This window comes from Thermobia domestica, chromosome 12 (assembly GCF_964235325.1).
Source record: "Thermobia domestica chromosome 12, izTheDome1.hap1.1, whole genome shotgun sequence".
Lineage (NCBI taxonomy): Eukaryota > Metazoa > Arthropoda > Insecta > Zygentoma > Lepismatidae > Thermobia > Thermobia domestica.
The window spans coordinates 176,725,793-176,744,763 of record NC_137465.1 but is presented as its reverse complement, the minus strand read 5'-3'; the positions used below and the strand labels follow the sequence as shown (position 1 = coordinate 176,744,763).

The 18,971-nt window shown below is 31.8% G+C and overlaps 1 protein-coding gene across 1 annotated transcript in view; it reads left to right on the top strand.

Annotated features, from left to right (window-relative positions):
• The window catches only part of LOC145666850 (homeodomain-only protein-like), an 88,830-nt gene that overhangs the window by 57,780 nt on the left and 12,079 nt on the right, over nt 1–18,971 (top strand). The window contains exon 2 of the mRNA XM_081734425.1: nt 3,335–3,516. Within this exon, the coding sequence (XP_081590551.1) occupies nt 3,335–3,516 (182 nt within the window). The remainder of the gene's footprint in view (nt 1–3,334; nt 3,517–18,971) is intronic.

Sequence of the window (18,971 nt, the reverse complement as noted above, 5' to 3'; positions counted from 1 at the left end):
ATTTCAGTCATACATTAATAACTAATGTATTGTTCTGTGAATAAGGCAATGGTATAGTGAATATGTTTTAACATAAAATCTGTAACTCAGCTTTTCAGTAGTCAACTTTATTGAGAATCCGAAGAAAGAAAGAAAAAATGTTGGACTTAACGAATTTCAAAATTATTTTTGTTCGAATTCTGGACTAATCCAAATTATCCAGAGAAATCATTTATGTTGCTCTCTACAGATGTATCCTTTCTCCAAATCGTATGAAAAGGAGACTTCATACATCGCTATATTTTGTATGTACTATGTTTCGTATTTATTTAATCACTTTGTACCTTTCTCTAGTGTTGACAAGGCCGCAAGTGTCAATCGAATAATTTAGTGTTTCACTCATGTAACCTTGTGACTAACGTACGTCCTGTCGGTATATATATGTTACTGGGTTCGGTTAGCGACAAACAATTTTTAGTGTTAAACAAATACAAAAATCTACACGCAATGAGATACGATGATCTCTGCCTCATAGACAATACCAAGCAACTAACGGTACTGAGTGTGGTTGAGTTTACTAGTGGTATTATCTGGCTAAAATCAATGTTCCGAGAGCTATACTTCTTTTTGTGCTCTGAATGCAAACTTTGATATAACCGTTTTAAATTATTGTACATCTATCTATCTATATAGCTATATCTATATCTATATATGTATATAATTGTAAACTAGAAACTTCCGAGTAATTCTGAGAATCATCGCTCTTTCTTTAAATAATGTATGAGACTATTACACTGCTCGTTACTTAAAATGTTGAACTAAGAAGGATACATCCAGGAAAGTCCAAATTTGCAGAATGTGTAGAGCAGGGAAGGATAAATATGTTTGGTCGATGGCTGCACAGCTTCTCATACCTGTGAACTCCGCCAGCTACAGTTGATGAGCTGTGGCATTGGATCGTAAGACGCATGGCTTACCATACCAGAAAAGAACATCCTCTCGATGTCTCGCTGTGTTACAGTCGTTCTGGTTGTCAATGTTGGGTCAGTTCTGCTCTGCTATCACCACGTTGTCACACAGCGAATACAGCGGTAAGTTTAACCCTTAACGTAGCAAGCCTAAGTCGTCAAAGTTGTTTACCAAGCTGGAGTCTTCTGGGGACCCCAAGTATTATTTTAATTTCTCAACATAGTATTGCAGAGGGTTACTCCAACTATTATTTTTTGGATGTCTAGAAGCATACTTAAGTTAAATGAACATTGTTGACGTCAAATATTATGTATATTTGAACACTATTCAGTTCTTCATACAATTTCATACTTGTGTGTTCGTAAATCTGAAACACAGGTTTAACAATGAAGTTTTTACATTTTGAAGTGTGTTTTTATTTTTTGTATTTTTTAAAGAAACGCATCGTTGATCTAATCATGTAATTGATATCTCAAAGGGTTGCAGGATACATATAAAAATCGAGAATAAATTGATTCTTATAATTGCGGCAGTATCACCAAATATCACTCTCTGGGGTCCCTAGAGTACCCCGCTTGGTATGTTAAGGGTTAAGCATATTCGACACTTACTATTAGATATCGGCTTGGGAACTTTGGCGTAGCTACCCTGTCTCCTTGAAGTTGCATTTTTAATGGGGAGTACTGTTTAGGAATCATCTTGTGAGGGAAAACGTTTTCAGCTGACACCATGTTTTTAATTATAGCTTCATTTAAAAAATAACTTATCTGTTAATTAAAATGTTCAGATAAGTTATTTCTGGAAAATCCTATTCACGCCTCTTGTGGTAACAACTTCTGCATTTTGGAAGAGGATATTATTAAGGAAAAGAATGAGGTAAAGTCGTCTGTATATAGTACACACGGAAAAGAAAGTATTTGACAGTTGACAAATTTTCTTTTGCCAATAGCTCGGCAACAAATTAATTAATTTGGATCTTTTTGTTGTTATTCTTCGAATAGTTATAACTTGACAACCTGCCAAAGTCGGTACTCTGATAGGTTAATTTATTGTTGAGTTTTTAGGAAAACAAATTTTGTCAACTGAAGAATATTTTCTTTCGTGACTGTACAAGCAATGGATGATAACGGCTTAATAAATGACTGTACGTAAGTCTTTTTTGAGTTTGAACATAGCATTGTACATGGCTGTGAATTTTGCATTATTATTGAAGTGCTGCAACTAAGTTATTGCAAAAGGTATGATAAATTCTTACAGTAATATTGTCACATATTGATTTACTCTGTATGAAAACTAAAATAGTTTAACATATGGTTACCCTCCTTTGTGCCAATAATTTTAAAATTAACTCTTGTGCCACTTTTCAACACTTGGCTTTGCAGTAGCTTTCCAAAGAATTAGCAGGAAGTCCAAACTTACACCCTGCAGATAAATACATTTCTCTGGACAGTTTCACTGCTCCAAACTAAAATTTGAAAAGTGTAGTATTTTTAATTTTATTATTATTGGCACAAAGGAGATCAACCATATTTTAAGCTATTTTTGTTTCCATACAGAGAAAAACAATATGTGGCAACATTACAGTAAGAATGTATCATGCATTTCTCAGTATGTTGCAGCACTTCAATAATGGTGCACTATACGTACAATCTAGATCCTGAATATGTCCAATTCATATATTACAACAAGGCAATACGTATGCGATACAGGTAAAATCCGTATATTTCATATGGACAATCTACAAGCTACATACATCCAGTCCATACATTACATATGGCCAGCCTGTACGCGACATACGTGTAATCTATATGCCGCATGCAGACAGTCTGTAAGCTGCATATGTGCACTCTGTATGGTGCATACGGATATTCTGTATGCTGTATCGGGACAAGCTGTGTGCGACATAAGGAAAATCTGTATAATACATAGGTACAATACGTACACTGTATCTAGTCGTACGTACGGGGCACAAGTACAATATAGATGCTGTCTCGGGGTTGAACGCAAGAAACACACGTACAGAACGTATATTGCATACTTCTTGAAATTACGCTCCGTCCTGATAGTCAGTGAGTGTCGTCATTATTAACCCACATGCTACATACGATCCTGACGTCACAAAGCTAGATATTACCTCCGTATATACTTGTTACTGTAGATGACGTCACATGAATGACGTCATTGCACTTATGTAGACAGTACGTATAATACATACTTTTTCAGCTATACGTTTGCTGCAGGATGCTATATACGGTTGTACGTTAAGTCCAGAAACTACAGGAATTACGAATGTAACCTACGTTTTTAAGTATGCCACCTACATTTTTTTTTCTCAGTGTATTTCACTGGCAGATATTACAAATATAATTTTCTTGATTCTTTTTAGGTAACACTGTGAAATCTTTCTCACCTCAGTTGTCTCCAAATTACCCAAGTCCCAGGATTCTGCACTTGACACCAGAACAAGAGTACACATTGGAAAACCAGTTTTCTCGTAATAAGAACCCACATCCATCAGATTTCGTTCTCTTAGCAGCGGAAATTGGCATGGACGAAAGAGACGTTCAGGTAAGTGTCCAGCAAAAAGTAATTGAAGGAAATTGGGAGAAATATCTGTTAGGATAATGTTATAATTTATCATGTTGAGGACAGAAAGTAGAAGGTGATCATGACGGTTAAACTACTTGAGTTCCGAGTTATTTGTAGTGTCCAAAATTTCGTGGGTTTTGTCAAACGAATTTAACTCCGGGAAGTAGCAAATTACTTTCATTTTCCTTCGATCGTAATTTACTAAATTCTGTAACGCCACGCCAAAAGAATGTTGATTCTTAAGCTTTGATATATTTAATTTCATAGAAGAGTAAGATAGTGAGACCGCAACGAAAGCACAGACGCGTGTGACTGAAGCATGAAGAAATATGAACATTGTGTCAGAATTATATTTTACGCAAAAATCTACGTTCTGAACTAAATTAATATGTTGCTTTCTTTTATGGATTATTGTGTCGTGAGAAAGTAATAAAGATCATTTTTTTTTTTAATTTCTAACAAACACTCAATATTGGAATAATAATCTCCCTCTGTGTTGTGTTCGTAATAGCAAATTGAACTGATAGATATATATACAAAAACCATTCTTATTACTTCCGTGAAAATTAAAATGATCAATATCTTTTAGGTTTGGTTCGATGAAATCAAGGAAGTAGGTTATTCACTTTAAAACACACCAGTTTAAAATTGTTTAACCAAAACATTCTTACACCAAACAATAGTACATAAAAAAATATACTTGTGCACTAATGAAGACAAGCTGAATGAATATTCATTGTTTTTACTGTCTAATCAATTAATTGTGTTTATGCAGTAGCGTACGTAGGAATTTATTTCGGGAGGGGTCCAAACTCAATATGAGGGTATTTTATATTAAAATTCCCAAAATTGACCCTAAAATTAGGCTAAATTTACACAAAAGTAGAAATTTCGAGGGGGTCGGAACCCCCAGGACCCACTTCTGCGTGTGTCCCTGTGTCTATGCATAATTAAATTTATATGTATAGATTAGTTGAAACATCCGTTCTTCGCCGTAGGAGAGACAAAATTAAGAAAAATTATTTGAACTACATAGAGCCCTCTGGCCTCGAACTACTTCTTGATGCGTGTTCGAATAAACTCTGGCCATGCTGGCAGTTATCCGCAAATGAATATTTAGAAAAAAAAAATCATACTTAAATCGTTTTATTGTGCCCGAAAAATCGTGGCCTTTCCTTGGCCACGCCGGAAACAATAGATTCATACATTTCGTAACAATTGCTAGGTAAAATTACTCCCGTTTCCTCGCCAATGATTTTTTTTTTCAATTCTAAATTGATTTTTTGTAAGTCGATACGTAATTCAATCTTCCTTGCATCTGAAAGCAGTAGACTAATTCCGTTTTCATGATTGTCATTAAGAAATATAAAAATACTTACATTAAAAAGAAGTTTATTTTGAATTTTTCGTACACTTTGCTTCTTTGACTGCCAGTGGTCATTTCCTCAGGTGATACATTCCTATCCTGAGGATCCAACAAACATTGAAGTTAGTCCAATTGTGTACACATGTACGCACTTTACACCTTTATACAACAGTGAGTTTGTATAAAGCTTCATTTTCGTTCTGGATGAAGCAAACTCACTGCAAATCATAGAGAATATTCGGTGACGTAACGGTACTCCAGAATTTACTTTCAGCCAATTTTTCACACTTTTTAAATATCGTGGAATTTCCGCTCGAGAAAGCAAACGAAGGTTTTTAGACTTCATTGACCTCTCTAGTATAAAATAAATAAAATTGATGTGGTGCGACAGTTTTCCATGCGTGACTTAATGTGTTTTTAGGAGGTTCAGTGGCTCTGTGTGTACGTGTGTGTGTGGAGGAGTATAATAAACAACCTTTTAAATCATGTTTTTCTACCAAAAACTGTCTCCTCAATGGAGCTGATCCTCAAGAGCCGTGGATCTATTCTTAGCGAGTGCTGACTCACATATCCGTTGAGAGATGATGTCGAAACTTTTACGCAACGAGCCACCAATGCGTGGATATTAAAGTTATTTATAAACATTTCTAAAAACAGAAACTTGATTATAAATAAAGGGCAATAAAGCATGAAAGTTAATCGTAATGTCTTTTTTTAATCTATTGTGGTAAGTAGAAAGCATTTGCTTTAATCTTGTTTTGGACCATCCTGAAGACAATCTTTATTATTATTATTATTATTATTATTATTATTATTATTATTATTATTATTATTATTATTATTATTATTATTATTATTATTATTATTATTATTTCTAATTATAACTATTTGATTGTTATTTTACGTCCTTTTTCATAATCAAGGTTGTAAAAAAGAAATTTATACAATTTAATGATTAAATTTCGATTCCATGTGCCTCTTCCTGGAATTGAAATCCAGAAACACACATAGTAGCCATACAACTTCAGGTGAGCCTTCTAGATACCTATTAAACCTCAAGTTTGACTATAGTGCGTTATTTCTGGCGTTAACGTATTTTTTGGAGTGTTTATTTTACTTATAATTAAGGATTGCTTTACGTACATTCCATTTACTAAATATAGACAACTCAAATCGTTAAATTAAAACTTTAAATAATGAAATGCCATAGCTAGTTTTTTATACAAACTCTGCTTGGTATTGCCTATAAAGCATGAAATATCGTCTGTTTTAAGCGGCCACGATAATTCAAGCAATAAAGCCCCTTCTGGTGCTCAGACACTTTCGTTCGAACTTGGAACCCATGTGAATTTGCTATAGATAAAATCATATCCATGGGTTTTTCTAGAGATTTCTCACTCCTTTCACTTTCTCAAACGTCCAATTCTTTTTTCGTTCACTTGAACTTGCAATTTATCTATCGCTTATCTAAACTAAATGGTCTTAACGTTAAGTTAAATATTGCATTCATACTTGTCCATTTTAATAATAAGATATGTTTGTTATATTATTATGTCTGATAATAATGAAATTAGTTTGTCCGTTTTACAGTTAAATATTAAATTGAATTTAGTTTGGCAATGTCGAATTATGATGTTAAGTGTAAATAAATCTAAAGATCTCATCGTTTCTCTGTTTATCAAAATAAATCGCTATTGTTCTAAATAGTAATAAAAAGATTTCCATATTCTAAGATTAATTTATAACTACTGGAATAATGTGGTGTTTGTGCTGTGCTGTTCACCTATTGTCTCATCTATTACACTTATAACTACATTGTCTCGAAGAAAGCAAACTTTTTTATGCCTCCTGTAACACATTTCAAAGAATATTCAGTTATTTAAAAAATACGAGGATTATTCAAAAAGTAAAGGTGTAAAGGAGAGTAACACCGACCTCTCACCGTATTATATTCATCCTCTTCGAATTTTCCCTCCGGCTGCAGCAGGTAACTACTGTTATGTCACACAACCGATTAATTCCTCATATATCATGTGAGATTATCGTAATATCAGTTAGAAGATTACTCTGCTCAGGAAAGCATATTCAAACGTGGAATTACGTAGTATAATCAGATTTTTGCGTAGTAGCGTAACGCAAAAATGTCGGAACCCCCGCAGGATTATTTTGGACCCCCCTTCCCATGCCCATCAACTTCCCACTATATTATGTCCCTGTAAAAGTCAATGGTTAATAAATCCATGGAATATAATAAAATTACAATTAAAATTAATACTCACCGAAAAAGACATATATATATATATATATATATATATATATATATATATATATATTCCCTTAATATATATATATATATATATATATATATATATATATATATATATATATATATATATATATATATATATATATTCCCTTAACCCTCGAGTGCTAAGATGATTTTTTAAACTGATGTTGCTAGAATGGATGAATTTTCACCAGAAGCATCTTTTCTAAAGTAAATCATGTTGTTCAGGGAAATGGATATTCCGTATTCAGTTTACTTTTTGTACCTTATAGTTCTTGGCATTTGTTTTGCTGTGGGCCCCTAAACCCTGCTGGTCTCCCCACACTGCAGGCCCTGCGGGGCCCCTCAGTTACGCCACTGTTTTTGTCTTTGAAGGGTACCTCACCAACGGAAATCGATCGCCAACTTGTTGAAGTGTATGGTGTTAATGTCATGTTACGGAAACATGTGGGAGTTTGGTGTACCGAGTTCAATAACGGCAGGACAGATGTGCAAGATGAGCAACAAACACGCTAGGAAACAAACATCATTCCTGTTTGAATGGTCTTAGGATCATTGAAGAAGCATTTTGGAGGTAAATGATTCACAACTGCTGCGAAAGTTTAGGAAGCCATCACGACGCGGTTTCAGGGACTTAACAAGGATTTCTTGTATGCTGACATCGATATCTTGCTGTAACGTTGAAACAAGTGGTTGAAGAAGCATGGTGACTATATTGAAAAGCAAGGTATACCCGAGCCCTACTCCCAGATGTACTGCTTGTACTAGAATAAAGTGCGTTCATAAGAGCTGTAGTTATATCCACCTTATTTACCAAAAATTATATATATATATATATATATATATATATATATATATATATATATATATATATATATATATATATATATATATATATATATATATATATATATATATTGAAGCATTCTCGTGTAAGCTATTAAGATCCAAATCTGCAGATAAGTGCGATCTTATACCGGAACCTTTTAAAACTCAATACAAATTTTGCAATGACTTTGTTGCGAACCATTTTTTTTTCTATCGAAGATCCGCTGAAGAAAAGCTTCTTCAAGGAAAATCACAATATGCAATCATGTTTGTTTATTACCAGATGTCTGTCACTGATTGGAAAATGTGTTTATGATTATGAAACTATAGTTTGTTAACAAGTAAACGCATTTCCTTTCTATCTCTTGTTATAAATCTTTCTGCCTACAAATTGTAAATATGAAAGAAGTGGGTTTGGAAATATTTGAACATTGATAAAACTATGTCGATATTTACATTTTGCTCTTAATAGAACACTAAACTCTTTTTATATCTGACACTAAGCCTTCAATTTTTGACTTTCTCCCGGATCTGCGTGACGCATTATTTACTGCAGATAAGATTTTCCAGTACTAATTTCTTCCCCTAAATGATTATCAGGAATTCGGATAAAGATAAATGATTGGAACTACCACTGTTATCATTTCAGATGAATCAGAAAAAATCCCAATAAGAGTTAACCTCGCTTGGGTAAAAGATGTTTGTATTTTGAGATGTGCAATCATGTTTATAAATCTTGAATACATACCCACTTATATATTTGAAGCTCGATATACTGTACTAGGATTGCAAAGAACACTCTATTTGCTTCTAGGTAGGATTCTTGGTCTATTTGAGGCCTTCTTTACAAATCAGTGTACAGCCACCAGCAAAAAATATGCATCTACATTTTTTTCTCTTAAGAACTTCTGAGTATGTTACCCTATTTCAGTATAGATTACTTTAATTTGGAAACAATAATAAACATTCGCCAGCGAAAGTGGGTATCAACCTTTTTACTGGGCAAGCAAAGAGCTTGAAAATGGAAATGGGTGTCTAATTTTTATGGTAAATAATTATGTCCTTAGACATTAGCATGGTTTTTCATGGTAAATATGTCTTGTATATATATATATATATATATATATATATATATATATATATATATATATATATATATATATATATATATATATATATATATATATTATAAGAGACTATTGATAAATGGTATAATCGGGTCATGTGTCACTTATCAATATATAGACTAAAACCTTAAATTAATTTACTTATTTGAGAACCAAGTTCCATATATAGCTCACAATTTTACACTGTAAATATCAACGATATTAATAACAAAGACTGTAGGAGCGTTTCTCACAGGAAAGACGAACAGAGCCCGTATATTAAAGACATCATCCAAGCATTCGCCTGGTGGACTGAGAAATACCCTGAAAAAGTCCCAGCCAAGACGTAACCACTCATCTAACACCATCTGCGACAAGGTGGGTGTAGTGGTCAGTGACTTGTGAACCACATTTATTGAAATATTTTTCATATAGTTCTTAATAGCGCAGAATCTGTGGATATAGTGCAATATAACGAGATCGATACATCACGTCTTTGGAAACTTTTATTATTGACTTGGTGAATGACACAACCACAATGAAAAATGCGGATTTTCGGATTGTAAGTCATTTAGAATTTACAGATTGCTATTAAATTACCTTATAATTGTTGTCAATTCTGAAGTCAGAGTAGGACTGTCATAGTGCACATGATGGAATTCGTAGATTTTGACAGAATTCTTCTTTTTAATCCCACTGCGTCTTCCACCATTCATGTGTCCACTTCTTTGGCCTAAAAGGCATAATTGTGGGACGTTAAAGAAACAATCATTTCATTTTCAAAATGCGGACTTATTGTGTAAGATCTAAATTTCTTTCTTTCTTTCTTTTCGTAGAACAGTCTTTAAGTAGAAATACGAAACCCAAGTTGCTATAAGCTCAAAGTGATTGAAGGCGACTTAAACAACGCACTTTATTATGCAAATTTCTCGTAACATCGCCCTTGTTTATGGTTCACACAACAACCATAATTTTCTCGTGCTTTTTCCAGTTTCTTTAAAATTATGTTTCAAGTACGTTATCTCATAAATTTTTCATCTTGCAGAGTGTCTCCAGGTATTGCTTTTTTTTTCATTTCTTTTTATTCTTTTGGCATGTGCATATAGTATGATGGCTATATGTCATGGACCGTAAACGTTTTAATGATAGTGTATTACAAAGTTAATAATAGTAATTTTGTTCATGAAAGCTTCACATGTATGACCGCGATAATACTATTCATCTTATGTATTAGAAAAATATATTACGTAACAAAAGGGGCTGAACTGACACAAATTCAGAAGACACTAATTTATGTTTTCTTCTTGGATTTTTATTTAAAAAGCATAATGCGACTTAGCTTAAATACAACTCACTCGCTAAATATTTCACTCAGCTAATTTAGTGAAAGTTACTGGTTGAGTTTGTGTGGTGTTATTAGTTGATTGCCTTCAATAGTATTTAATTATTGTAAAAAAAAAAAAAAAAAAAAAAAAAAGTGTTTTATGTAAATGTGTTTGAGCTTTCATTTATAAACACTACGAATGATTTGTGTATATCCACGTTCAAAGTTTGTGTACTTTTCTTCCTTTATTTGTACGTATGAGAGAACGTTGTTAATGTACGCTTTTATAGCGTTTACTACATGCACTCTCATTACTCCTAAAAGCGGCATAGGGAGCTTGGGCCTTCTTGTTGTCCAAGGAGGATTGCCCATGAGACGCGAGTTGAGACTATCTCGTCTCGAAAAGGCGTTGTGTCGTCTCGGAAAGTGTATCTATTTCTATTGGAAGCGCTCTGTCTTGTCATATAAATTCTGTCTCGTTTCGTGGGTAATCCTAGTTCTAACAAATACTAAAATTGGAGATTATCATAATGATTCTCAGTTTATTCCAGTAATGTATCTACTCCATTCTCAGTTTATTCGTCATCAAGTTACTCCTTTTCTCTATCAAATATGAAAACACTTGTCCTAAATAATATGTGTGGATTCTGTCTTGTTTGTTAAGGAAGAAATATGTGTCAGGTTGCTCAAAAGTACAGTCTCTCGAGAAACACACTACCTATGTATGTTACCTTTACATTTATATCTTTTTCTTCGTAAATTCTGTAGAAAATTACTATGAACGTGGTTGTTCTCACTCAATATCGAACCCGGCTCCCAGCAAAAAGCAAATTAAAAAAGTAATAACTCTCACATTTAGTCGTGAGGAATTTTTTATGATCTGCAATGTTGGAGTAAAATTACTAAAGTTCCAATTCGATTTGAACTACTCGGTGAGCAAAATAAAACGTTTATTGTAAAAATTATTAACGTGTAACAATTTCGCCAACTATCCACTTCGCTTCATCAGACACTACCTAGTGTCGTGTGCGTAGTGACTATAGTGTCTGATGAAGCCAATTGGATAGTTGACGAAACTGTTACACGTTAATAATTTTTACAATAAACGTATTGTTTTGCTCAGAAAATAGTTTAAAATGGATTCAATTCTATTATCAGATACGATACTATTGTCAGATAGTGTCTAATGAAGCCAATTGGATAGTTGACGAAACTGTTACACGTTAATAATTTTTACAATAAACGTATTGTTTTGCTCAGAAAATAGTTTAAAATGGATTCAATTCTATTATCAGATACGATACTATTGTCAGATAGTGTCTGATGAAGCCAATTGGATAGTTGACGAAACTGTTACACGTTAATAATTTTTACAATAAACGTATTGTTTTGCTCAGAAAATAGTTTAAAATAGATTCAATTCTATTATCAGATACGATACTATTGTCAGATAGTGTCTGATGAAGTCAAAATGAATAGTTGGCGAAACTGTTACACGTTAATAATTTTTACAATAAACGTATTGTTTTGCTCAGAAAATAGTTTAAAATGGATTCAATTCTATTATCAGATACGATACTATTGTCAGATAGTGTCTGATGAAGTCAAAATGGATAGTTGGCGAAACTGTTACACGTTAATAATTTTTACAATAAACGTATTGTTTTGCTCAGAAAATAGTTTAAAATGGATTCAATTCTATTATCAGATACGATACTATTGTCAGATAGTGTCTGATGAAGCCAATTGGATAGTTGACGAAACTGTTACACGTTAATAATTTTTACAATAAACGTATTGTGTTGCTCAGAAAATAGTTTAAAATGGATTCAATTCTATTATCAGATACGATACTATTGTCAGATAGTGTCTAATGAAGCCAATTGGATAGTTGACGAAACTGTTACACGTTAATAATTTTTACAATAAACGTATTGTTTTGCTCAGAAAATAGTTTAAAATGGATTCAATTCTATTATCAGATACGATACTATTGTCAGATAGTGTCTGATGAAGCCAATTGGATAGTTGACGAAACTGTTACACGTTAATAATTTTTACAATAAACGTATTGTTTTGCTCAGAAAATAGTTTAAAATGGATTCAATTCTATTATCAGATACGATACTATTGTCAGATAGTGTCTGATGAAGTCAAAATGGATAGTTGGCGAAACTGTTACACGTTAATAATTTTTACAATAAACGTATTGTTTTGCTCAGAAAATAGTTTAAAATGGATTCAATTCTATTATCAGATACGATACTATTGTCAGATAGTGTCTGATGAAGCCAATTGGATAGTTGACGAAACTGTTACACGTTAATAATTTTTACAATAAACGTATTGTTTTGCTCAGAAAATAGTTTAAAATGGATTCAATTCTATTATCAGATACGATACTATTATCAGATAGTGTCTGATGAAGCCAATTGGATAGTTGACGAAACTGTTACACGTTAATAATTTTTACAATAAACGTATTGTTTTGCTCAGAAAATAGTTTAAAATGGATTCAATTCTATTATCAGATACGATACTATTGTCAGATAGTGTCTAATGAAGCCAATTGGATAGTTGACGAAACTGTTACACGTTAACAATTTTTACAATAAACGTATTGTTTTGCTCAGAAAATAGTTTAAAATGGATTCAATTCTATTATCAGATACGATACTATTGCCAGATAGTGTTTGATGAAGTCAAAATGGATAGTTGGCGAAACTGTTACACGTTAATAATTTTTACAATAAACGTATTGTTTTGCTCAGAAAATAGTTTAAAATGGATTCAATTCTATTATCAGATACGATACTATTGTCAGATAGTGTCTGATGAAGTCAAAATGGATAGTAGGCGAAACTGTTACACGTTAATATTTTTTACAATAAACGTATTGTTTTGCTCAGAAAATAGTTTAAAATGGATTCAATTCTATTATCAGATACGATACTATTGTCAGATAGTGTCTGATGAAGTCAAAATGGATAGTTGACGAAACTGTTACACGTTAATATTTTTTACAATAAACGTATTGTTTTGCTCAGAAAATAGTTTAAAATGGATTCAATTCTATTATCAGATACGATACTAATGTCAGATAGTGTCTGATGAAGTCAAAATGGATAGTTGGCGAAACTGTTACACGTTAATAATTTTTACAATAAACGTATTGTTTTGCTCAGAAAATAGTTTAAAATGGATTCAATTCTATTATCAGATACGATATTATTGTCAGATAGTGTCTGATGAAGCCAATTGGATAGTTGACGAAACTGTTACACGTTAATAATTTTTACAATAAACGTATTGTTTTGCTCAGAAAATAGTTTAAAATAGATTCAATTCTATTATCAGATACGATACTATTGTCAGATAGTGTCTGATGAAGTCAAAATGGATAGTTGGCGAAACTGTTACACGTTAATAATTTTTACAATAAACGTATTGTTTTGCTCAGAAAATAGTTTAAAATGGATTCAATTCTATCATCAGATACGATACTATTGTCAGATAGTGTCTGATGAAGCCAATTGGATAGTTGGCGAAACTGTTACACGTTAATAATTTTTACAATAAACGTATTGTTTTGCTCAGAAAATAGTTTAAAATGGATTCAATTCTATTATCAGATACGATACTATTGTCAGATAGTGTCTGATGAAGTCAAAATGGATAGTTGGCGAAACTGTTACACGTTAATAATTTTTACAATAAACGTATTGTTTTGCTCAGAAAATAGTTTAAAATGGATTCAATTCTATTATCAGATACGATACTATTGTCAGATAGTGTCTGATGAAGCCAATTGGATAGTTGACGAAACTGTTACACGTTAATAATTTTTACAATAAACGTATTGTTTTGCTCAGAAAATAGTTTAAAATGGATTCAATTCTATTATCAGATACGATACTATTGTCAGATAGTGTGTGATGAAGTCAAAATGGGTAGTTGGCGAAACTGTTACACGTTAATAATTTTTACAATAAACTTATTGTGTTGCTCAGAAAATAGTTTAAAACGGATTTAATTCTATTGTCAGATACGATAATATTATCAGATAGTGTCTGATGAAGCCAAAATGGATAGTTGGCGAAACAGTTACACGTTAATAATTTTTACAATAAACTTATTGTGTTGCTCAGAAAATAGTTTAAAACGGATTTAGTTCTATTGTCAGATACTATACTATTATCAGATAATGTCTGATGAAGCCAAAATGGATAGTTGGCGAAACAGTTACACGTTAATAATTTTTACAATAAACTTATTGTGTTGCTCAGAAAATAGTTTAAAACGGATTTAATTCTATTGTCAGATACGATACTATTGTCAGATAGTGTCTGATGAAGTCAAAATGGATAGTTGGCGAAACTGTTACACGTTAATAATTTTTACAATAAACTTATTGTGTTGCTCAGAAAATAGTTTAAAACGGATTTAATACTATTGTCAGATACGATACTATTATCAGATAGTGTCTGATGAAGCCAATTGGATAGTTGATGAAACTGTTACACGTTAATAATTTTTACAATAAACTTATTGTGTTGCTCAGAAAATAGTTTAAAACGGATTTAATTCTATTGTCAGATACGATACTATTGTCAGATAGTGTCTGATGAAGTCAAAATGGATAGTTGGCGAAACAGTTACACGTTAATAATTTTTACAATAAACTTATTGTGTTGCTCAGAAAATAGTTTAAAACGGATTTAATTCTATTGTCAGATACGATACTATTATCAGATAGTGTCTGATGAAGCCAAAATGAATAGTTGGCGAAACTGTTACACGTTAATAATTTTTACAATAAACTTATTGTGTTGCTCAGAAAATAGTTTAAAACGGATTTAATTCTATTGTCAGATACGATACTATTATCAGATAGTGTCTGATGAAGTCAAAATGGATAGTTGGCGAAACTGTTACACTTTAATAATTTTTACAATAAACTTATTGTGTTGCTCAGAAAATAGTTTAAAACGGATTTAATTCTATTGTCAGATACGATACTATTATCAGATAGTGTCTGATGAAGCCAAAGTGGATAGTTGGCGAAACTGTTACACGTTAATAATTTGTACAATAAACTTATTGTGTTGCTCAGAAAATAGTTTAAAACGGATTTAATTCTATTGTCAGATACGATACTATTGTCAGATAGTGTCTGATGAAGTCAAAATGGATAGTTGGCGAAACAGTTACACGTTAATAATTTTTACAATAAACTTATTGTGTTGCTCAGAAAATAGTTTAAAACGGATTTATTTCTATTGTCAGATACGATACTATTATCAGATAGTGTCTGATGAAGCCAAAATGGATAGTTGGCGAAACAGTTACACGTTAATAATTTTTACAATAAACTTATTGTGTTGCTCAGAAAATAGTTTAAAACGGATTTAATTCTATTGTCAGATACGATACTATTGTCAGATAGTGTCTGATGAAGTCAAAATGGATAGTTGGCGAAGCTGTTACACGTTAATAATTTTTACAATAAACTTATTGTGTTGCTCAGAAAATAGTTTAAAACGGATTTAATTCTATTGTCAGATACGATACTATTATCAGATAGTGTCTGATGAAGTCAAAATGGATAGTTGGCGAAACTGTTACACGTTAATAATTTTTACAATAAACTTATTGTGTTGCTCAGAAAATAGTTTAAAACGGATTTAATTCTATTGTCAGATACGATACTATTATCAGATAGTGTCTGATGAAGTCAAAATGGATAGTTGGCGAAACAGTTACACGTTAATAATTTTTACAATAAACTTATTGTGTTGCTCAGAAAATAGTTTAAAACGGATTTATTTCTATTGTCAGATACGATACTATTATCAGATAATGTCTGATGAAGCCAAAATGGATAGTTGGCGAAACAGTTACACGTTAATAATTTTTACAATAAACTTATTGTGTTGCTCAGAAAATAGTTTAAAACGGATTTAATTCTATTGTCAGATACGATACTATTCTCAGATAGTGTCTGATGAAGTCAAAATGGATAGTTGGCGAAGCTGTTACACGTTAATAATTTTTACAATAAACTTATTGTGTTGCTCAGAAAATAGTTTAAAACGGATTTAATTCTATTGTCAGATACGATACTATTATCAGATAGTGTCTGATGAAGTCAAAATGAATAGTTGGCGAAACTGTTACACGTTAATAATTTTTACAATAAACTTATTGTGTTGCTCAGAAAATAGTTTAAAACGGATTTAATTCTATTGTCAGATACGATACTATTATCAGATAGTGTCTGATGAAGTCAAAATGGATAGTTGGCGAAACTGTTACACGTTAATAATTTTTACAATAAACTTATTGTGTTGCTCAGAAAATAGTTTAAAACGGATTTTATTCTATTGTCAGATACGATACTATTGTCAGATAGTGTCTGATGAAGTCAAAATGGATAGTTGGCGAAACTGTTACACGTTAATAATTTTTACAATAAACTTATTGTGTTGCTGAGGAAATAGTTTAAAACGGATTTAATTCTATTGTCAGATACGATACTATTATCAGATAGTGTCTGATGAAGCCAATTGGATAGTTGACGAAACTTTTACACGTTAATAATTTGTACAATAAACTTATTGTGTTGCTCAGAAAATAGTTTAAAACGTATTTAATTCTATTGTCAGATACGATACTATTGTCAGATAGTGTCTGATGAAGTCAAAATGGATAGTTGGCGAAACAGTTACACGTTAATAATTTTTTACAATAAACTTATTGTGTTGCTCAGAAAATAGTTTAAAACGGATTTAATTCTATTGTCAGATACGATACTATTATCAGATAGTGTCTGATGAAGCCAAAATGAATAGTTGGCGAAACTGTTACACGTTAATAATTTTTACAATAAACTTATTGTGTTGCTCAGAAAATAGTTTAAAACGGATTTAATTCTATTGTCAGATACGATACTATTATCAGATAGTGTCTGATGAAGTCAAAATGGATAGTTGGCGAAACTGTTACACTTTAATAATTTTTACAATAAACTTATTGTGTTGCTCAGAAAATAGTTTAAAACGGATTTAATTCTATTGTCAGATACGATACTATTATCAGATAGTGTCTGATGAAGCCAAAGTGGATAGTTGGCGAAACTGTTACACGTTAATAATTTTTACAATAAACTTATTGTGTTGCTCAGAAAATAGTTTAAAACGGATTTAATTCTATTGTCATATACGATACTATTGTCAGATAGTGTCTGATGAAGTCAAAATGGATAGTTGGCGAAACAGTTACACGTTAATAATTTTTACAAGAAACTTATTGTGTTGCTCAGAAAATAGTTTAAAACGGATTTATTTCTATTGTCAGATACGATACTATTATCAGATAGTGTCTGATGAAGCCAAAATGGATAGTTGGCGAAACAGTTACACGTTAATAATTTTTACAATAAACTTATTGTGTTGCTCAGAAAATAGTTTAAAACGGATTTAATTCTATTGTCAGATACGATACTATTGTCAGATCGTGTCTGATGAAGTCAAAATGGATAGTTGGCGAAGCTGTTACACGTTAATAATTTTTACAATAAACTTATTGTGTTGCTCAGAAAATAGTTTAAAACGGATTTAATTCTATTGTCAGATACGATACTATTATCAGATAGTGTCTGATGAAGTCAAAATGGATAGTTGGCGAAACTGTTACACGTTAATAATTTTTACAATAAACTTATTGTGTTGCTCAGAAAATAGTTTAAAACGGATTTAATTCTATTGTCAGATACGATACTATTATCAGATAGTGTCTGATGAAGTCAAAATGGATAGTTGGCGAAACAGTTACACGTTAATAATTTTTACAATAAACTTATTGTGTTGCTCAGAAAATAGTTTAAAACGGATTTATTTCTATTGTCAGATACGATACTATTATCAGATAGTATCTGATGAAGCCAAAATAGATAGTTGGCGAAACAGTTACACGTTAATAATTTTTACAATAAACTTATTGTGTTGCTCAGAAAATAGTTTAAAACGGATTTAATTCTATTGTCAGATACGATACTATTGTCAGATAGTGTCTGATGAAGTCAAAATGGATAGTTGGCGAAGCTGTTACACGTTAATAATTTTTACAATAAACTTATTGTGTTGCTCAGAAAATAGTTTAAAACGAATTTATTTCTATTGTCAGATACGATACTATTATCAGATAGTGTCTGATGAAGCCAAAATGGATAGCTGGCGAAACAGTTACACGTTAATAATTTTTACAATAAACTTATTGTGTTGCTCAGAAAATAGTTTAAAACGGATTTAATTCTATTGTCAGATACGATACTATTATCAGATAGTGTCTGATGAAGTCAAAATGGATAGTTGGCGAAGCTGTTACACGTTAATAATTTTTACAATAAACTTATTGTGTTCCTCAGAAAATAGTTTAAAACGGATTTAATTCTATTGTCAGATACGATACTATTATCAGATAGTGTCTGATGAAGTCAAAATGAATAGTTGGCGAAACTGTTAC